At 52.1% G+C, this 21,585-nt stretch overlaps 1 gene segment (V, D, J or C); it reads right to left on the bottom strand.

The window, feature by feature from the left end:
• Window positions 1–20,754, bottom strand: part of LOC141737036 (Ig mu chain C region-like) — a 35,700-nt gene extending 14,946 nt beyond the window's left edge. The window contains 2 exon segments of the C gene segment in view: window positions 20,211–20,522; window positions 20,632–20,754. Of these exon segments, the coding sequence occupies window positions 20,211–20,522; window positions 20,632–20,683 (364 nt within the window).
• Window positions 20,755–21,585: the final 831 nt, after the last annotated feature.

Genomic DNA, 21,585 nt, shown 5'->3' with positions numbered 1-21,585 from the left:
GCCGAAAAGGGCCAAAGCAGGCCAGATTTGGGTCAAAACTATCAAAAAAAGGGCTGAAGAAGGCCCAGACTTTGGTGGAAACGATCCATAGAAGGAAAAGCTCGCTGAGATTTGGATCAAAATGGGCAAAAAGAGTCAAAGCAGGCCCAGATTTGAGGCAAAACTGGACAAAAAAGGGCCAAAGAAGGCCCAGATTTCGTGCACATGTGGCAAGATGAGCCAAAGCCGTCCCGGATTTGGGTCGAAAGTGGCCATAAAGGGAAATCCTCCCCCTGGGGAAGGGGCCAGGAAGGGGAAGGGGGCACAAGCGGGGGCTGGTCCCCCGGGAAAGCGGAGCCCCCACCGCCGTTTTTGTCACACCATCAACCACCGTGAGGAGCACAACCACCAGCATAACCACCACCATCTCCCACGGTGACACAGGGGGTGACAAAATCCCCCGCCGCAGCCCCCTCCTCTGCGGGGCCGCACGCCCCAGCGCCCACAGCCTCAGCTCCTCCCTCCTCTGCCCCAAAAATCTCCAGCCAGTGGGAAAACTCGCCCAGGTTTCCGGCAAAAACCGCCACTGAAGGAAGAACAAGCGATATCATTGAGCAGGACGGGGGACAAAGGGCAAAAGCATCCTCGTATTGGGGGCAAAAAGGGTATTAAAATGCAAAACCCCCTCAAACATCCTCCTCAACATGTCCTAAAAACTAAAAACATCTTTGTAATTGGGCCAAAATAATCGTTAAAAAGAAAAAGAATGCAAATATCTGGAGAAAAAAGGCCATAAAGGGCAAAACATCCCAAGACTGGGGTCAAAACTGGCCCTGGGGGACAAAACTTCCCCATGTTTGGAATAAAAGTGGCCACAAAGGGCAAAACATCCCCGTATTTGAGGAAAAAATGGCCATCAAGGGCAAAACATCCCCACACCGGCTGCACGACTGGCCCCAAGATTGAAAATCATCACAGATTTCAGTGAAAATGGCCCAAAAATGGCCAAAGCAGGCCCAGATTTGGGTCAAAAGCAGACCAAAAAGGGCCAAAGCAGACCTAGATTTGAGTTGAAAAGGACCAAAAAGGCCTAGAACAGGCCTAGATTTGGTCAAAACAGTCGAAAAGTCCCAAAACAGGCCCAGGTTTGGCTCAAAAGTGGCCAGAAAGGGCCAAAGCAGGCCCAGATTGGAGTTGAAAAGGGCCAAAAAGGGCAAAGCACACTGAGATTTGGGTCAAAACAGCCAAAAAGCATAAAGCAGGCCCAGATTTGGGTCAAAACTCGCCCAAAAAAGGGCCAAAGCAGGCACAGATTTTGGTTGCAAGGGCCAGGAAGGGCCTAAGCAGGCCCAGATTTGGTGAAACAGTCAAAAAGGGCGAAAGCAGGCCAAGATTTATGTCAAAACTGGGTGGAAAAAGGGCCAAAGCAGGCCCAGATTTGGGTTGAAACCACCTAGAAAGGGCCAAAGCACGCTGAGATTTGGGTCAAAACTGGCCCAAAAAGGGCCAAAGCACGCTGAGATTTGGGTCAAAACTTTCAAAAAAATGGCGGAAGACGGCCCAGACTTTGGTGGAAATGATCCATAAAAGGCAAAGCACAGTGAGATTTGGATCAAAATGGGCAAAAAGAGTCAAAGCAGGCTCAGATTTGAGGTAAAACTGGCCAGAAAGGGCCAAAGCAGGTTCACGTTTGAATCAAAAATGGCCAAAAAGGGCCAAAGCAGGCCTAGATTTGAGATAAAAAGGGCCAAAAAGGCCTAGAACAAGCCTAGAGTTTGGTCAAACCAGTCAAAAAGGCCAAAAGAGACCCAGAGTTGGGTCAAAACTAACCAAAAAGGGCCAAAGCCGGCCCAGATTTGGCTAAAAAATGGCCCAAAAAGGGCCAAAGGAGGCCCAGATTTGAGTCGAAAACAGCCAAAAAAGGCTAAAGTAGGTCCACATTTGAATCTAAAACGATGGAAAGGGCCAAAGCAGGCCCAGATTTCAGTTGAAAAGGGACAAAAAGGGCCAAAGCACACAGAGATTTGGGTCAAACTGGCCAAAAAGCATAAAGCAGGCCCAGAGTTGTTTTAAAACTGGGCCGAAAATGGGCGAAAGCAGGCCCAGAATTGAGTTGAAAAGGGTCAAAAACGGCAAAGCATGCTGAGATTTGGGTCAAAATGGCCAAAAAGGATAAAGCAGACCCCGATCTGGGGCAAAACCCAAGGAAAAGGGCAAAGCAGGCCCAGATTTGGGGCAAAACTTTCAATAAGGGCCAAAACAGGCACAGATTTTGGTGGAAACAATCGATAAAAGGCAAAGCACGCTGAGATTTGGGGCAAAATGGGTAAAAAGAGTCAAAGCAGGCCCAGATTTGGGTCAAAACTGTCCCAAAACGGGCCAAAGAAGGCCCAGCTTTTGTGCACACCTGGCCAGAAGAGCCAAAGCCGTCCCGGATTTGGGTCGAAAGTGGCCATAAAGGGAAATCCTCCCCCTGGGGAAGGGGCCAGGAAGGGGAAGGGGGCACAAGCGGGGGCTGGTCCCCCGGGAAAGCGGAGCCCCCACCGCCGTTTTTGTCACACCATCAACCACCGTGACAAGCCCAACAAGCACCACCCCAACCAGCACCATCTCCCACGGTGACACAGGGGGTGACAAAATCCCCCGCCGCAGCCCCCTCCTCTGCGGGGCCGCACGCCCCAGCGCCCACAGCCTCAGCTCCTCCCTCCTCTGCCCCAAAAACACTCCTCCACGGCCAAAGCATCCCAATGTGGGGGGAGAAACGGCCAGGAAGGGTGAAACCTGCCCAATAGTTCTTCCTAAGAGAGCCGTAAAGGGCAACTACCGCCCCGGTCTGGGGCCAAAATGCCCAGAAAAGGCACAGAATTGCTCCTCCTCGGGGCAACATCAGCCGTAAAGGGCAAGACTTCCTCAGACTTGGGCCAAAAAGGGCCACAAAAGGCAGAGAAACGCCAAGATTTGGGAGGAAACTGGCCAGAAAGGGCCAAACGGTGCCAGCGTTGGGGCCAAAGTGGCCGGAAAGGGCAAAAACGTTCCCACGTATTGGGCAGAAATACTTGTAAATAGAAAAGCATCCCCAGATGGATGCCGAAAAAGGCCCAAAGGGGAAAATATTCCCCCACTTAGGGCAAAAACGGTCATAAATGGAAATGCCATCCCAGCTTTGGGTCAACATTGGCCAAAGCAGGCCCAGACGCGAGTCAAAACTGACCCTAAGAAGACACAGTTTATTCTGGGAAAAAATGTGGGAAAACGTTCAAGTATTCCCCGGTTTGTTGCCAAAGAGACATCAAGAACCAAAGCAGGCCCAGCTCTGGGTCAAAACTGGCCAAAAATGGGCAAAGCAGGCCTAGATTTGGGTTGAAAATGGCTAAAAAAGGCCAAAGCAGGCCCAGATATCGCACAAAACTGGCCCAAAAGGGCCAAAGCAGGTTCACGTTTGAATCAAAAATGGCCAAAAAGGGCCAAAGCAGGCCCAATTTCAGTTGGAAAGGGCCAAAAAGGGCAAAGCATGCTGAGATTTGAGTCAAAATGGCCAAAAAGGGTGGAACAACTGCAGATTTGGTGCCAAAAGAGACATCAAGAGCCAAAGCAGGCCCAGATTTGGGTCAAGAATGGCCCAAGAAGGGCCAAATCAGGTACAGATTTTGGTTGCAAGGGCCAGGAAGGGCCTAAGCAGGCCCAGATTTGAGTCGAAAACAGCCAAAAAGGGCCAAAGCAGGTCCACATCTGAATCGAAAACAGCCAAAAAGGGCCAAAGCAGGCCAAGATTTGAGTGGAAAAGGGTCAAAAAGGGCTAAAGTAGCTTCACATTTGAATTGAAAACAGCCAAAAACTAAAGCAGGCCCAGATTCGAGTTGAAAAGGGCCAAAAAGGGCAAAGGACGCTGAGATTTGGGTCAAAATGGCCAAAAAGTGTAAAGCAGGCCCACATTTGTGTCAAAACTGGCCCAAAGAGGGAAAAAGCAGGCCCAGATTTGAGTGGAAAATAACCAAATTGGCAAAATTACATCCATATTTGAATCAACAATGGCCAAAAAGAGCTAAAGCAGGCCCAGATTTGAGTTGAAAAGGGCCAAAAAGGGCAAAACACTCTGAGCTTTGGGTCAAAATGGACAAAAAGGGCCAAAGCAGGCCCAGATTTGGGTCAAAACTGGCCCAGAAAGAGCCAAATCCAGCCCAGATTTGGGTCACAACTAACCCAAAAGGGGACACAGCACACCCACATTTCGGTCAAAACTGTCAAAAAGGGCCAAAGCAGGCCCAGATTTTGGTGGAAACCAACCAAAAAGGGCAAAGCACACTGAGATTTGGATCAAAAAGGGCAAAAAGTGTCAAAGCAGGCCCAGATTTGGGTCGAAAGTGGCCATAAAGGGAAATCCTCCCCCTGGGGAAGGGGCCAGGAAGGGGAAGGGGGCACAAGCGGGGGCTGGTCCCCCGGGAAAGCGGAGCCCCCACCGCCGTTTTTGTCACACCATCAACCACCGTGAGGAGCACCACAACCAGCACAACGCCAACCATCTCCCACGGTGACACAGGGGGTGACAAAATCCCCCGCCGCAGCCCCCTCCTCTGCGGGGCCGCACGCCCCAGCGCCCACAGCCTCAGCTCCTCCCTCCTCTGCCCCAAAAACACTCCTCCACGGCCAAAGCATCCCAATGTGGGGGGAGAAACGGCCAGGAAGGGTGAAACCTGCCCAATAGTTCTTCCTAAGAGAGCCGTAAAGGGCAACTACCGCCCCGGTCTGGGGCCAAAATGCCCAGAAAAGGCACAGAATTGCTCCTCCTCGGGGCAACATCAGCCGTAAAGGGCAAGACTTCCTCAGACTTGGGCCAAAAAGGGCCACAAAAGGCAGAGAAACGCCAAGATTTGGGAGGAAACTGGCCAGAAAGGGCCAAACGGTGCCAGCGTTGGGGCCAAAGTGGCCGGAAAGGGCAAAAACGTTCCCACGTATTGGGCAGAAATACTTGTAAATAGAAAAGCATCCCCAGATGGATGCCAAAAGTGGCCCAAAGGGGAAAATAGGCACATATTTAGGGCAGAATTGCGCATAAAAGGAAAAAGTATGGCCACATTTGCGTTACAAATGGCCAATAGAGCCAAAGCAGGCCCAGATTTGGGGAGAGAATGGCCACAGAGGGCTAAATCCTTCCCAGATCTGGGACAGAACTAGCCCAAAGAGACACAACATCACCAGATTTAGGTCAAAAGTGGCCCAACAGGGACAAAACCTGCCCTGATGTGGGTCAAAACTGGCCAGAAGAGGCAAAGTGTGCCCTGGTTTGGGCAAAAGTTGACCATCAATGGAAATCCATCCCCTGATTTGCGGCAAAAGTGGCCCAAAAGGGGAAAATCTCCCCCGCTTTAGGGCAAAAGTGGTCATGAAAGGAAAAGCACTCCCAGATTCGGCTCGAGAATGGCCACAATGGGCCAAGGCCTGCCCAGGTTTGGGTCAAAATGGCCAAAGCGGGTCCAGCTCTGCGTTGAAACTGTCAAAAAGGGCCAAAGCAGGCCCAGATTTGGCTAAAAAATGGCCCCAAAAGGGCTAAAATAGGTCCACGTTTGAATCAAAAACAGTGAAAAGGGCCAAAGCAAGCCCAGATTTCAGTTGAAAAGGGACACAAAGGGCCAAAGCACGCGGAGATTGGAGTCAAAATGGCCAAAAAGCGTAAAGCAGGCCCAGATTTGGTCAAAACAGTCGAAAAGGGCGAAAGCAGGCCCAGATTTGGGTCAAAACTGGATAAAAAAGGACCAAAGCAGGCCCAGATTTGAGGTGAAAATAGCCAAAAAGGGCTAAAGTAGGTCCACATTTGAATCGAGAATGGCCAACAAGGGCCAAAGCAGGCCCAGAATTGAGTTGAAAAGGACCAAAAAGGGTAAAACACACAGGGATCTGGGTCAAAACAGCAAAAAAGGATCAAGTAGGCTCAGATTTTGATCAAAACCAGACAAAAAGGGTAAAGCAGGCCCAGATTTGGGTCAAAACTGACCCAAAAGGGGACACAGCACACCCACATTTCGGTCAAAACTGTCAAAAAGGGCCAAAGCAGGCCCAGATTTTGGTGCAAACCAACCAAAAAGGGCAAAGCACACTGAGATTTGGGTCAAACTGGGCAAAAAGGGTCACAGCAGGCCCAGATTTGAGGTAAAACTGGCCAGAGAGGGCCAAAGAAGGCCCAGATTTCGTGCACATGTGGCAAGATGAGCCAAAGCCGTCCCGGATTTGGGTCGAAAGTGGCCATAAAGGGAAATCCTCCCCCTGGGGAAGGGGCCAGGAAGGGGAAGGGGGCACAAGCGGGGGCTGGTCCCCCGGGAAAGCGGAGCCCCCACCGCCGTTTTTGTCACACCATCAACCACCGTGATAAGCACAAACAGCACCAGCACAAGCATACCAACCACCTCCCACGGTGACACAGGGGGTGACAAAATCCCCCGCCGCAGCCCCCTCCTCTGCGGGGCCGCACGCCCCAGCGCCCACAGCCTCAGCTCCTCCCTCCTCTGCCCCAAAAATCTCCAGCCAGTGGGAAAACTCGCCCAGGTTTCCGGCAAAAACCGCCACTGAAGGAAGAACAAGCGATATCATTGAGCAGGACGGGGGACAAAGGGCAAAAGCATCCTCGTATTGGGGGCAAAAAGGGTATTAAAATGCAAAACCCCCTCAAACATCCTCCTCAACATGTCCTAAAAACTAAAAACATCTTTGTAATTGGGCCAAAATAATTGTTAAAAAGAAAAAGAATGCAAATATCTGGAGCAAAAAAGGCCATAAAGGGCAAAACATCCCAAGACTGGGGTCAAAACTGGCCCTGGGGGACAAAACTTCCCCATGTTTGGAATAAAAGTGGCCACAAAGGGCAAAACATCCCCGTATTTGAGGAAAAAAATGGCCATCAAGGGCAAAACATCCCCACACCGGCTGCACGACTGGCCCCAAGATTGACAATCATCACAGATTTCAGTGAAAATGGCCCAAAAATGGCCAAAGCAGGCCCAGATTTGGGTGGAAAGCAGCCAGAAAAGGAAAGTAGGCTTGGCTTTGGGTGAAAATGGCCCAAAAATGGCCAAAGCAGGCCTAGATTTGGGGCAAAAGTAGCCCAACAAGGGCCAAAGGAGGCCTAGATTTGAGTTAAAAAGGGCCAAAAAGGCCTAGAACAAGCCTAGAGTTTGGTCAAAACAGTCAAACAGGCCAAAAGAGACCGAGACTTGGGTCAAAAGTAGCCAAAAATGTCCAAAGCAGGCACAGATTTGGCTAAAACATGGCCCAAAAAGGGCTAAAATAGGTCCACATTTGAATCGAAAACAGTGAAAAGGGCCAAAGCAAGCCCAGATTTCAGTTGAAAAGGGACAAAAAGGGCCAAAGCACGCTGAGATTTGAGTCAAAATGGCCAAAAAGCGTAAAGCAGGCCCAGATTTGGGTCAAAACTGGATAAAAAAGGACCAAAGCAGGCCCAGATTTGAGGTGAAAAGAGCCAAAAAGGGCTAAAGTAGGTCCACATTTGAATCGAGAATGGCCAACAAGGGCCAAAGCAGGCCCAGAATTGAGTTGAAAAGGGGCCAAAAAGGGTAAAACAGGCAGGGATTTGGGTCAAAACAGCACAAAAGGATCAAGTAGGCTCAGATTTTGATCAGAACCAGACAAAAAGGGTAAAGCAGGCCCAGATTTGGGTCAAAACTGGCCCAAACGGGACAAAACAGACCCAGATTTGAGTCGAACACGGCCAAAAAGGACCAAAGCAGGTCTAGATTTGGCTCAAAACTGGCCCAAAAGGGCCAAAGCAGGTTCACGTTTGAATCAAAACTGGCCCAAAAGGGCCAAAGCAGGCCTAGATTTGAGTCAAAAAGGGCCAAAAAGGCCTAGAACAAACCTAGAGTTTGGTCAAAACAGACAAAAAGGCCAAAAGAGACCCAGAGTTGGGTCAAAACTAACCAAAAAGGGCCAAAGCAGGCCCAGATTTGGCACAAAATAGCCATAAAGGTCCAAAACGCGCCCAGATTTGAGTCAAAAATAGCCAAAAAGGGCTAAAGTAGGTCCACATTTGAATCGAAAACGATGAAAAGGGCCAAAGCAGGCCCAGATTTCAGTTGAAAAGGGACAAAAAGGGCCAAAGCACGCTGAGATTTGGGTCAAACTGGCCAAAAAGCGTAAAGCAGGCCCAGAGTTGTTTTAAAACTGGGCCGAAAATGGGCGAAAGCAGGCCCAGAATTGAGTTGAAAAGGGTCAAAAACGGCAAAGCATGCTGAGATTTGGGTCAAAATGGCCAAAAAGGATAAAGCAGACCCCGATCTGGGGCAAAACCCAAGGAAAAGGGCAAAGCAGGCCCAGATTTGGGGCAAAACTTTCAAAAAGGACTAAAACAGGCACAGATTTTGGTGGAAACAATCGATAAAAGGCAAAGCACGCTGAGATTTGGGGCAAAAAGGGCAAAAAGGGCCAAAGCAGGCCCAGATTTGGGTCAAAACTGGCCCAAATCGGACCAAATCCAGCCCAGATTTGGGTCACAACTGACCCAAAAGGGGACACAGCACACCCACGTTTGGGTCAAAACTGTCAAAAAGGGCCAAAGCAGGCCCAGATTTTGGTGGAAACCAACCAAAAAGGGCAAAGCACGACGAGATTGGGATCAAAAAGGGCAAAAAGTGTCAAAGCAGGCCCAGATTTGGGTCAAAACTGGCCAAAAACAGGCCAAAGAAGGCCCAGACTTTGTGCACACCTGGCCAGAAGAGCCAAAGCCGTCCCGGATTTGGGTCGAAAGTGGCCATAAAGGGAAATCCTCCCCCTGGGGAAGGGGCCAGGAAGGGGAAGGGGGCACAAGCGGGGGCTGGTCCCCCGGGAAAGCGGAGCCCCCACCGCCGTTTTTGTCACACCATCAACCACCGTGATAAACACCAGCACCACCCCAACCACAACCACCTCCCACGGTGACACAGGGGGTGACAAAATCCCCCGCCGCAGCCCCCTCCTCTGCGGGGCCGCACGCCCCAGCGCCCACAGCCTCAGCTCCTCCCTCCTCTGCCCCAAAAACACTCCTCCACGGCCAAAGCATCCCAATGTGGGGGGAGAAACGGCCAGGAAGGGTGAAACCTGCCCAATAGTTCTTCCTAAGAGAGCCGTAAAGGGCAACTACCGCCCCGGTCTGGGGCCAAAATGCCCAGAAAAGGCACAGAATTGCTCCTCCTCGGGGCAACATCAGCCGTAAAGGGCAAGACTTCCTCAGACTTGGGCCAAAAAGGGCCACAAAAGGCAGAGAAACGCCAAGATCTGGGAGGAAACTGGCCAGAAAGGGCCAAACGGTGCCAGCGTTGCGGCCAAAGTGGCCGGAAAGGGCAAAAACGTTCCCACGTATTGGGCAGAAATACTTGTAAATAGAAAAGCATCCCCAGATGGATGCTGAAAAAGGCCCAAAGGGGAAAATATTCCCCCACTTAGGGCAAAAACGGTCATAAATGGAAATGCCATCCCAGCTTTGGGTCAAAATTGGCCAAAGCAGGCCCAGACGCGAGTCAAAACTGGCCCTAAGAAGACACAGTTTATTCTGGGAAAAAATGGGGGGAAAACGTTCAAGTAGCCCCCGGTTTGTTGCCAAAGAGACATCAAGAACCAAAGCAGGCCCAGCTCTGGGTCAAAACTGGCCAAAAAGGGGCAAAGCAGGCCTAGATTTGGGTTGAAAATGGCTAAAAAAGGCCAAAGCAGGCCAAGATTTGGCACAAAACTGGCCCTAAAGGGCCAAAGCAGGTTCACATTTGAATTAAAAATGGCCAAAAAGGGGCAAAGCAGGCCCAATTTCAGTTGAAAAGGGCCAAAAAGGGCAAAGCATGCTGAGATTTGAGTCAAAATGGCCAAAAAGGGTGGAACAACTGCAGATTTGGGGCCAAAAGAGACATCAAGAGCCAAAGCAGGCCCAGATTTGGGTCAAGAATGGCCCAAGAAGGGCCAAATCAGGTACAGATTTTGGTTGCAAGGGCCAGGAAGGGCCTAAGCAGGCCCAGATTTGGTCAAAACAGTCGAAAAGGGCGAAAGCAGGCCCAGATTTGAGTCGAAAACAGCCAAAAAGGGCTAAAGCAGGTCCACATCTGAATCGAAAACAGCCAAAAAGGGCCAAAGCAGGCCCAGATTTGAGTCGAAAACAGCCAAAAAGGGCTAAAGCAGGTCCACATCTGAATCGAAAACAGCCAAAAAGGGCCAAAGCAGGCCCAGATTTGAGTGGAAAAGGGTCAAAAAGGGCTAAAGTAGCTTCACATTTGAATTGAAAACAGCCAAAAACTAAAGCAGGCCCAGATTCGAGTTGAAAAGGGCCAAAAAGGGCAAAGGACGCTGAGATTTGGGTCAAAATGGCCAAAAAGTGTAAAGCAGGCCCACATTTGTGTCAAAACTGGCCCAAAGAGGGAAAAAGCAGGCCCAGATTTGAGTGGAAAATAACCAAATTGGCAAAATTACATCCATATTTGAATCAACAATGGCCAAAAAGAGCTAAAGCAGGCACAGATTTGAGTTGAAAAGGGCCAAAAAGGGCAAAACACTCTGAGCTTTGGGTCAAAATGGCCAAAAAGGGCCAAAGCAGGCCCGGATTTGGGTCAAAACTGGCCCAGAAAAAGCCAAATCCAGCCCAGATTTGGGTCAGAACTGACCCAAAAGGAGACACAGCACACCCACATTTCGGTCAAAACTGTCAAAAAGGGCCAAAGCAAGCCCAGATTTTGGTGGAAACCAACCAAAAAGGGCAAAGCACGACGAGATTTGGATTAAAAAGGGCAAAAAGTGTCAAAGCAGGCCCAGATTTGGGTCAAAACTGGGCAGAAAGGGCCAAAGAAGGCCCAGCTTTTGTGCACACCTGGCCAGAAGAGCCAAAGCCGTCCCGGATTTGGGTCGAAAGTGGCCATAAAGGGAAATCCTCCCCCTGGGGAAGGGGCCAGGAAGGGGAAGGGGGCACAAGCGGGGGCTGGTCCCCCGGGAAAGCGGAGCCCCCACCGCCGTTTTTGTCACACCATCAACCACCGTGAGAACCATCAGCACAACAACCATCAGCTCCCACGGTGACACAGGGGGTGACAAAATCCCCCGCCGCAGCCCCCTCCTCTGCGGGGCCGCACGCCCCAGCGCCCACAGCCTCAGCTCCTCCCTCCTCTGCCCCAAAAACACTCCTCCACGGCCAAAGCATCCCAATGTGGGGGGAGAAACGGCCAGGAAGGGTGAAACCTGCCCAATAGTTCTTCCTAAGAGAGCCATAAAGGGCAACTACCGCCCCGGTCTGGGGCCAAAATGCCCAGAAAAGGCACAGAATTGCTCCTCCTCGGGGCAACATCAGCCGTAAAGGGCAAGACTTCCTCAGACTTGGGCCAAAAAGGGCCACAAAAGGCAGAGAAACGCCAAGATTTGGGAGGAAACTGGCCAGAAAGGGCCAAACGGTGCCAGCTTTGGGGCCAAAGTGGCCGGAAAGGGCAAAAACATTCCCACGTATTGGGCAGAAATACTTGTAACTTGAAAAGCATCCCCAGATGGATGCCAAAAATGGCCCAAAGGGGAAAATAGGCACATATTTAGGGCAGAATTGCGCATAAAAGGAAAAAGTATGGCCACATTTGCGTTAGGAATGGCCAATAGAGCCAAAGCATGCCCAGATTTGGGGAGAGAATGGCCACAGAGGGCTAAATCCTTCCCAGATCTGGGACAGAACTAGCCCAAAGAGACACAACATCACCAGATTTAGGTCAAAAGTGGCCCAACAGGGACAAAACCTGCCCTGATGTGGGTCAAAACTGGCCAGAAGAGGCAAAGTGTGCCCTGGTTTGGGCAAAAGTTGACCATCAATGGAAATCCATCCCCTGACTTGCGGCAAAAATTGCCCAAAAGGGGAAAATCTCCCCCGCTTTAGGGCAAAAGTGGTCATGAAAGGAAAAGCACTCCCAGATTCGGCTCGAGAATGGCCACAATGGGCCAAGGCCTGCCCAGGTTTGGGTCAAAATGGCCAAAGCGGGTCCAGCTCTGCGTTGAAACTGTCAAAAAGGGCCAAAGCAGGCCCAGATTTGGCTAAAAAATGGCCCCAAAAGGGCTAAAATAGGTCCACGTTTGAATCGAAAACAGTGAAAAGGGCCAAAGCAAGCCCAGATTTCAGTTGAAAAGGGACACAAAGGGCCAAAGCACGCTGAGATTGGAGTCAAAATGGCCAAAAAGCGTAAAGCAGGCCCAGATTTGGTCAAAACAGTCGAAAAGGGCGAAAGCAGGCCCAGATCTGAGGTGAAAATAGACAAAAAGGGCTAAAGTGGGTCCACATTTGAATCGAGAATGGCCAACAAGGGCCAAAGCAGGCCCAGAATTGAGTTGAAAAGGGGCCAAAAAGGGTAAAACACGCAGGGATTTGGGTCAAAACAGCAAAAAAGGATCAAGTAGGCTCAGATTTTGATCACAGCCAGGCAAAAAGGGTAAAGCAGGCCCAGATTTGGGTCAAAACTGGCCAAATCCAGCCCAGATTTGGGTCACAACTGACCCAAAAGGGGCCAGAGCACACCCACATTTCGGTCAAAACTGTCAAAAAGGGCCAAAGCAGGCCCAGATTTTGGTGGAAACCAACCAAAAAGGGCAAAGCACACTGAGATTTGGATCAAAAAGGGCAAAAAGTGTCAAAGCAGGCCCAGATTTGGGTCAAAACTGTCCCAAAACGGGCCAAAGAAGGCCCAGCTTTTGTGCACACCTGGCCAGAAGAGCCAAAGCCGTCCCGGATTTGGGTCGAAAGTGGCCATAAAGGGAAATCCTCCCCCTGGGGAAGGGGCCAGGAAGGGGAAGGGGGCACAAGCGGGGGCTGGTCCCCCGGGAAAGCGGAGCCCCCACCGCCGTTTTTGTCACACCATCAACCACCGTGAGAACCATCAGCACAACAACCATCAGCTCCCACGGTGACACAGGGGGTGACAAAATCCCCCGCCGCAGCCCCCTCCTCTGCGGGGCCGCACGCCCCAGCGCCCACAGCCTCAGCTCCTCCCTCCTCTGCCCCAAAAACACTCCTCCACGGCCAAAGCATCCCAATGTGGGGGGAGAAACGGCCAGGAAGGGTGAAACCTGCCCAATAGTTCTTCCTAAGAGAGCCGTAAAGGGCAACTACCGCCCCGGTCTGGGGCCAAAATGCCCAGAAAAGGCACAGAATTGCTCCTCCTCGGGGCAACATCAGCCGTAAAGGGCAAGACTTCCTCAGACTTGGGCCAAAAAGGGCCACAAAAGGCAGAGAAACGCCAAGATTTGGGAGGAAACTGGCCAGAAAGGGCCAAACGGTGCCAGCGTTGGGGCCAAACAGGAAAAAACGGGGGAAAATGTTGAAGTAGCCCCAGGTCTGGTGCCAAAAGAGACATCAAGAGCCAAAGCAGGCCCAGCTCTGGGTTGAAACCACCCAAAAAGGGCCAAAGCAGGCCCTGATTTGGGTTGAAACCACCCAGAAAGGGCCAAAGCAGGCCCTGATTTGGGTTGAAACCACCCAAAAAGGCCTAGAACAAGCCTAGAGTTTGGTCAAACCAGTCAAAAAGGCCAAAAGAGACCCAGACTTGGGTCAAAAATGGCCAAAAAGGGACAAAACAGACCCAGATTCTAGTTGAACACGGCCAAAAAGGGCCAAAGCAGGTTCACGTTTGAATCAAAAATGGCCAAAAAGGGCCAAAGCAGGCCTAGATTTGAGACCAAAATGGCCAAAAGGGCCTAGAACAAGCCTAGAGTTTGGTCAAAACAGACAAAAAGGCCAAAAGAGACCCAGAGTTGGGTCAAAACTAACCAAAAAGGGCCAAAGCAGGCCCAGATTTCGCACAAAATAGCCATAAAGGTCCAAAACACGCCCAGATTTGAGTCAAAAATAGCCAAAAAGGGCTAAAGTAGGTCCACATCTGAATCGAAAACGATGAAAAGGGCCAAAGCAGGCCCAGATTTCAGTTGAAAAGGGACAAAAAGGGCCAAAGCACACAGAGATTTGGGTCAAACTGGCCAAAAAGCGTAAAGCAGGCCCAGAGTTGTTTTAAAACTGGGCCGAAAATGGGCGAAAGCAGGCCCAGAATTGAGTTGAAAAGGGTCAAAAACGGCAAAGCATGCTGAGATTTCGGTCAAAATGGCCAAAAAGGATAAAGCAGACCCCGATCTGGGGCAAAACCCAAGGAAAAGGGCAAAGCAGGCCCAGATTTGGGGCAAAACTTTCAAAAAGGGCCAAAACAGGCACAGATTTTGGTGGAAACAATCGATAAAAGGCAAAGCACGCTGAGATTTGGGGCAAAAAGGGCAAAAAGGGCCAAAGCAGGCCCAGATTTGGGTCAAAAATGGCCCAGAAATGGCCAAATCCAGCCCAGATTTGGGTCACAACTGACCCAAAAGGGGCCAGAGCACACCCACGTTTGGGTCAAAACTGTCAAAAAGGGCCAAAGCAGGCCCAGATTTTGGTGCAAACCAACCAAAAAGGGCAAAGCACGACAAGATTTGGATCAAAAAGGGCTAAAAGTGTCAAAGCAGGCTCAGATTTGGGTCAAAACTGGGCAGAAAGGGCCAAAGAAGGCCCAGCTTTTGTGCACACCTGGCCAGAAGAGCCAAAGCCGTCCCGGATTTGGGTCGAAAGTGGCCATAAAGGGAAATCCTCCCCCTGGGGAAGGGGCCAGGAAGGGGAAGGGGGCACAAGCGGGGGCTGGTCCCCCGGGAAAGCGGAGCCCCCACCGCCGTTTTTGTCACACCATCAACCACCGTGATAAGCCCAACCACCAGCACAACCAGCACCATCTCCCACGGTGACACAGGGGGTGACAAAATCCCCCGCCGCAGCCCCCTCCTCTGCGGGGCCGCACGCCCCAGCGCCCACAGCCTCAGCTCCTCCCTCCTCTGCCCCAAAAATCTCCAGCCAGTGGGAAAACTCGCCCAGGTTTCCGGCAAAAGTCGGGATATAAAGGACACAAGCATGCCCGCATTTCCTCCCAAAAGACACCTGTAAAACCGCAAAGCGCCTCGTATTTCGGGAAAGACCTGGCATCAGAGCCAAAACATCCCCAGATTTTCAGCACAATCGGCCACAAAGGGCAAAACGCCCCCGTTGTCGGAGCAAAAATGGCCGTGAAGGGCTAAACACCACCACATTCGGGGCAAAATCGGCCCCAAAGGGGAAAACTGTTGCCATATTTAGACCTAAGTGGCCGGGAAAAACCAAAAGCATTGCCGTAGGTTTGCAAAAAGAGCCATTAAGGGAAAAAGCGGTCCCACATTTAGGGCAAAACTGGCCCTAAATGACAGAACAAGTACATTGTGGCTCCAAAACAGGAAAGAACGGGGGAAAATGTTGAAGCAGCCCCAGGTCTGGTGCCAAAAGAGACATCAAGAGCCAAAGCAGGCCCAGCTCTGGGTTGAAACCACCTAAAAAAGGGCCAAAGCCGGTCTAGATTTGGCTCAAAACTGGCCCAAAAGGGCCAAAGCAGGCCTAGATTTGAGTTAAGAAGGGCCAAAAACGCCTAGAACAAGCCTAGAGTTTGGTCAAACCAGTCAAAAAGGCCAAAAGGGACCCAGACTTGGGTCAGAAATGGCCAAAAAGGTCCAAAGGAGGCCCAGATTTGGGTCAACAGCAGACCAAAAAGGGCCAAAGCAGACCTAGATTTGAGTTGAAAAGGACCAAAAAGGCCTAGAACAGGCCTAGATTTGGTCAAAACAGTCGAAAAGTCCCAAAACAGGCCCAGGTTTGGCTCAAAACTGGACAGAAAGGGCCAAAGCAGGCCCAGATTGGAGTTGAAAAGGGCCAAAAAGGGCAAAGCACGCTGAGATTTGGGGCAAAACAGCCAAAAAGCATAAAGCAGGCCCAGATTTGGGTCAAAACTCGCCCAAAAAAGGGCCAAAGCAGGCACAGATTTTGGTTGCAAGGGCCAGGAAGGGCCTAAGCAGGCCCAGATTTGGTGTAAACAGTCAAAAAGGGTGAAAGCAGGCCCAGATTTATGTCAAAAGTGGGTGGAAAAGGGCCAAAGCAGGCCGAGATTTGGGTTGAAACCACCTAGAAAGGGCCAAAGCACGCTGAGATTTGGGTCAAAACTGGCCCAAAAAGGGCCAAAGCACGCTGAGATTTGGGTCAAAGCTTTCAAAAAAATGGCTGAAGACGGCCCAGACTTTGGTGGAAATGATCCATAAAAGGCAAAGCACAGTGAGATTTGGATCAAAAAGGGCAAAAAGAGTCAAAGCAGGCCCAGATTTGAGGCAAAACTGGACAAAAAAGGGCCAAAGCAGGCCCAGATTTGAGTCGAAAATAGCCAAAAAGGGCTAAAGTAGGTCTACATTTGAATCAACAACGGACAAAAAAAGAGTTAAGCAGGCACAGATTTGAGTTGAAAAGGGCCAAAAAGGGCAAAACACTCTGAGCTTTGGGTCAAAATGGCCAAAAAGGGACAAAGCAGGCCCAGATTTGGGTCAAAACTGGCCCAAATCGGACCAAATCCAGCCCAGATTTGGGTCACAACTAACCCAAAAGGGGACACAGCGCACCCACATTTTGGTCAAAACTGTCAAAAAGGGCCAAAGCAGGCCCAGATTTTGGTGGAAACCAACCAAAAAGGGCAAAGCACACTGAGATTTGGATCAAAAAGGGTAAAAAGTGTCAAAGCAGGCCCAGATTTGGGTCAAAACTCGCCCAAAAAAGGGCCAAAGCAGGCACAGATTTTGGTTGCAAGGGCCAGGAAGGGCCTAAGCAGGCCCAGATTTGGTGAAAACAGTCAAAAAGGGTGAAAGCAGGCAAGATTTATGTCAAAAGTGGGTGGAAAAGGGCCAAAGCAGGCCCAGATTTGGGTTGAAACCACCTAGAAAGGGCCAAAGCACGCTGAGATTTGGGTCAAAACTGGCCCAAAAAGGGCCAAAGCACGCTGAGATTTGGGTCAAAGCTTTCAAAAAAATGGCTAAAGACGGCCCAGACTTTGGTGGAAATGATCCATAAAAGGCAAAGCACAGTGAGATTTGGATCAAAATGGGCAAAAAGAGTCAACGCAGGCCCAGGTTTGAGTCAAAACTGGACAAAAAAGGGCCAAAGAAGGCCCAGATTTCGTGCACACCTGGCCAGAAGAGCCAAAGCCGTCCCGGATTTGGGTCGAAAGTGGCCATAAAGGGAAATCCTCCCCCTGGGGAAGGGGCCAGGAAGGGGAAGGGGGCACAAGCGGGGGCTGGTCCCCCGGGAAAGCGGAGCCCCCACCGCCGTTTTTGTCACACCATCAACCACCGTGACAAGTACAAACAGCAACAGCCCAACCACAACCACCACCCACGGTGACACAGGGGGTGACAAAATCCCCCGCCGCAGCCCCCTCCTCTGCGGGGCCGCACGCCCCAGCGCCCACAGCCTCAGCTCCTCCCTCCTCTGCCCCCCAGAAGTGCCCCTAAAATATAAAAATAACCCCAGAATTGCCCCCAAACTGGGCATAAAGTGCAAATTATCCTCATATGTCCATTAAAAATGGCCATAAAATGCCAAAGCATCCCAATATTTCTCCCGAAAAGAGCTGTGAAGGGCAAATACAGGCAAACTTCGGGGTAAAAATGGCCCGAAAAGAAATTAAATCGCTCCTCTTCGGGGCAAAATTACCCCTAAAGGGCAAAACATCCCCCAACTCTGCACAAAAATAGCCACGAAATGCAGGGAAATGTCAATATTTAGGACCAAACGAGCAAGAAAGGGCAAAAGTATTCCCAAAGTTAAGGCATAAATTGTTGCGAAGGGAAAAGCATCCCCGGATTTGTGGGGGAAAAAAATGGTCAAAAAAGGGGAAAACATCCCATTAATCAGGGAAAAAATGGGCGTAAAAGAAAAAGCAGGGCCGGGTTGGGGGCAAAAGTGGCCACAAAGGGCCAAAGCAGGCCCGGATTTGGGGCAAAAGTGGCCACAAAGGGCCAAAGCAGGCCCAGATTTGGGGCAAAAGTGGGTTCCTCTACAGGCTCTTGGGCACCACGCAAAGGGGTCTGGGCTCCTCTACAGGCTCTTGGGCACCACGCAAAGGGGTCTGGGCTCCTCAAAGGGCTCTTGGCCACCACACTAAGGGGTCTGAGACTTCTTCAGAAGCTCTTGGCCACCACGCAAAGGGGCCTTGGAAAGGATCTGAGGTACTTGAAAGGCTCTTGGCCACCACACTAAGGGGTCTGGGCTCCTCGAAAGCCTCTTGGCCACCACACAAAGGGGTCTGGGGCTCCTCAAAAGGCTCTTGGCCACCACACAAAGGGGTCTGGGGCTCCTCAAAAGGCTCGTGGCCACCACGCAAAGGGGTCTGGGCCTTCTCCGGAAGCTCTTGGCCACCACACTAAGGGGTCTGGGCTCCTCAAAAGGCTCGTGGCCACCACACTAAGGGGTCTGGGGCTCCTCAAAAGGCTCTTGGCCACCACGCAAAGGGGTCTGGGGCTCCTCAAAAGGCTCGTGGCCACCACGCAAAGGGGTCTGGGGCTCCTCAAAAGGCTCGTGGCCACCACGCAAAGGGGTCTGGGGCTCCTCGAAAGGCTCTTGGCCACCACACAAAGGGGCCTTGGAAAGGATCTGAGGTACTTGAAAGGCTCTTGGCCACCACACTAAGGGTCTGGGCTCCTCAAAAGGCTCTTGGCCACCACGCAAAGGGGTCTGGGGCTCCTCAAAAGGCTCGCGGCCACCACACTAAGGGGTCTGGGGCTCCTCAAAAGGCTCTTGGACACCACGCAAAGGGGTCTGGGGCTCCTCAAAAGGCTCGTGGCCACCACACTAAGGGGTCTGGGGCTCCTCAAAAGGCTCGTGGCCACCACACAAAGGGGTCTGGGCCTTCTCCGGAAGCTCTTGGCCACCACACTAAGGGGTCTGGGCTCCTCAAAAGGCTCGTGGCCACCACACTAAGGGGTCTGGGCTCCTCAAAAGGCTCATGGCCACCACACTAAGGGGTCTGGGGCTCCTCAAAAGGCTCTTGGCCACCACGCAAAGGGGTCTGGGCTCCTCTACAGGCTCTTGGGCACCACGCAAAGGGGTCTGGGCTCCTCAAAAGGCTCTTGGCCACCACACTAAGGGGTCTGAGACTTCTTCAGAAGCTCTTGGCCACCACGCAAAGGGGCCTTGGAAAGGATCTGAGGTACTTGAATGGCTCTTGGCCACCACACTAAGGGTCTGGGCTCCTCAAAAGGCTCTTGGCCACCATGCAAAGGGGTCTGGGCTACTCAAAAGGCTCTTGCAAAGGATCTCAGCCCCTCGAAAGGCTCTTGGTCACCACACAAAGGGGTCTGGGGCTCCTCAAAAGGCTCTTGGCCACCTCACTAAGGGGTCTGGGCTCCTCAAAAGGCTCTTGGCCACCACACTAAGGGGTCTGGGCCTTCTCCGGAAGCTTTTGGCCACCACGCAAAGGGGTCTGGGCTCCTCAAAAGGCTCGTGGCCACCACACTAAGGGGTCTGGGGCTCCTCAAAAGGCTCATGGCCACCACACTAAGGGGTCTGGGGCTCCTCAAAAAGCTCTTGCAAAGGATCTGAGCTCCTCAAAAGGCTCTGGGCCGCCATGCAAAGGGGTCTGGGGCTTCTCCAGAAGCTCTTGGCTGCCACGGAAAGGGGTCTGGGCCTTCTCCAGAAGCTCTTGGCCACCACGCAAAGGGGTCTGGGCTCCTTGAAAGGCTCTTGCGAAGGATCTCAGCTCCTTGAAAGTCTCTTGGCCACCACAGAAAGGGGTCTAGGGCTTCTTCAGAAGCTCTTGGCCACCACACAATGGGGTCTGGGCTCCTCAAAAGGCTCTTACAAAGGATCTGAGCTCCTCAAAAGGCTCTTGGCCACCACACTAAGGGGTCTGGGGCTTCTTCAGAAGCTCTTGGCCACCACGCAAAGGGGCCTTGGAAAGGATCCGAGCTCCTCGAAAGGCTCTTGGCCACCACTCAAAGGGTCTGGGCTCCTCAAAAGGCTCTTGGCCACCACGCCAAGGGGTCTGGGGTTCCTCGAAAGGCTTTTGCGAAGGCTCTCAGCTCCTCAAAAGGCTCTTGGCCACCACACTGAGGGGTCTGGGGCTTCTCCAGAAGCTCTTGGCCACCACGCCAAGGGGTCTGGGGTTCCTCGAAAGGCCCTTGCGAGGGATCTGAGCTCCTCGAAAGACTCTGGGGCGCCACGCGCCGACTCCCACCTCCGAGCCCAGCCCGGCCGCGCCATCTGCGCCCACTGGAGCGCGGCGAAGGCTCCACCATCCATCCCTTGGGGGCCTGGGCGGGAGGACAACCCTCCAACGGTGGGTCAGGGGCGGGGGGGGTTTTTGCCAGCCGCCGGCGGGGCCCGGGGCCACCGTGAGCAGCTTTCGCGCAGTAGTAGGTGGCCGTGTCGTCGTCCCGGAGGCTGTTCATCTGCAGCGTGAGCGTGCTCTGGGAGTTGTCCCTGGAGAGGGTGAAGCGCCCCTTGACCGACGGCGCGTAGCCTGTGCTACCACCGCTGCAAATACCCGCGACCCACTCCAGCCCCTTCCCGGGGGCCTGTCGCACCCATTCCATGCTGACGCTGCTGAAGGTGAAGCCGGAGGCCTTGCAGCGGAGGGTGAGGGACCCCCCGGGTGTCTGTTGTCCCCCTCCGGACTCCACCAGCTGCACGGCCGCCATCAGCCCTGGGGAGGGAGGAAGGAGAGAATTGAGTCGCCCGCTCCCGCCGTCAACCCCCATCTCCGCGCCCGGGTGTGGGGGGAAAAACGGGGGTGAAGCGGGTCCGGGTCCTACCTGGGAGGGCGGCCAGGAGGAGGAGGAAGGTGGAAGCCAAGTGGACGCCCATGGCGGGACGAGGAGAAAGGGTTGAGGGTGGGGAAGGCCGGGGATGGTGCCACCATGGTGGGACCGGGGGGTTTTAAAGGCCGGCGGGCGGCGGGGATTTGCATGGGAAGGGGTCCGCCCCCCACCCCAACCCCCACCCCCAACCCCCACCTTCGCCGTGGGGGGCGGCGGCGTTTGAATGGCAAATCTCTTGCTCGTTAGCGGCGGGAATGCCTAATTGTTTAATTAGGGGGTCTCATGGGAGTTGGGGGATCGATGGGGGGGAATCGATGGCAGGTGGGGGCCGAGATTTAGTGTTTGTTTTTAATTGGCCGGGGGGTGGGGGGGGATTGGAATTGGTGGCAGGTGGCCGCCGAGTTGTTTAATTGCGAGGTCCCGAGGGAATTAATCCATCACGGTCGGACGCGCACCCCCGAAATTTTTAATTGCGACGTCTCCAGGGGATTAATCACGGTTAGACGCCCCCCCAGGTCGTTTAATTGCGAGGTCCCGAGGGAATTCATCAACGCCGTACGCCCATGTTTTTTAATTGCGATCTCTGGCGGGAGCTAATCAACGATGGCGCGCTCAATTTCTTAATTGCGATATCTGGAAGGAATTAATCAACGATATACACTCCAATTTTTTAATTGCGATATCCAGAGGGAATTAATCAACGATGCGCGCTCAATTTCTTAATTGCGATAATCTGGAAGGAATTAATCAACGATACGCGCTCAATTTTTTAATTGTGATATCCAGAGGGTGTTAATCAACGATACACACTCAATTTTTTAATTGTGATATCCAGAGGGTGTTAATCAACGATATACACTCAATTTTTTAATTGCGCTCTCTAGAGGGAATTAATCAACGCTACGCGCTCAATTTTTTAATTGTGATAAGTGGAAGCAATTAATCAAC

Source organism: Larus michahellis, unplaced genomic scaffold (assembly GCF_964199755.1).
Source record: "Larus michahellis unplaced genomic scaffold, bLarMic1.1 SCAFFOLD_253, whole genome shotgun sequence".
Classification (NCBI taxonomy): Eukaryota; Metazoa; Chordata; class Aves; order Charadriiformes; family Laridae; genus Larus; species Larus michahellis.
The sequence above is the reverse complement of the archived record's forward strand: the minus strand, read 5'-3'. Positions and strand labels throughout refer to the sequence as shown.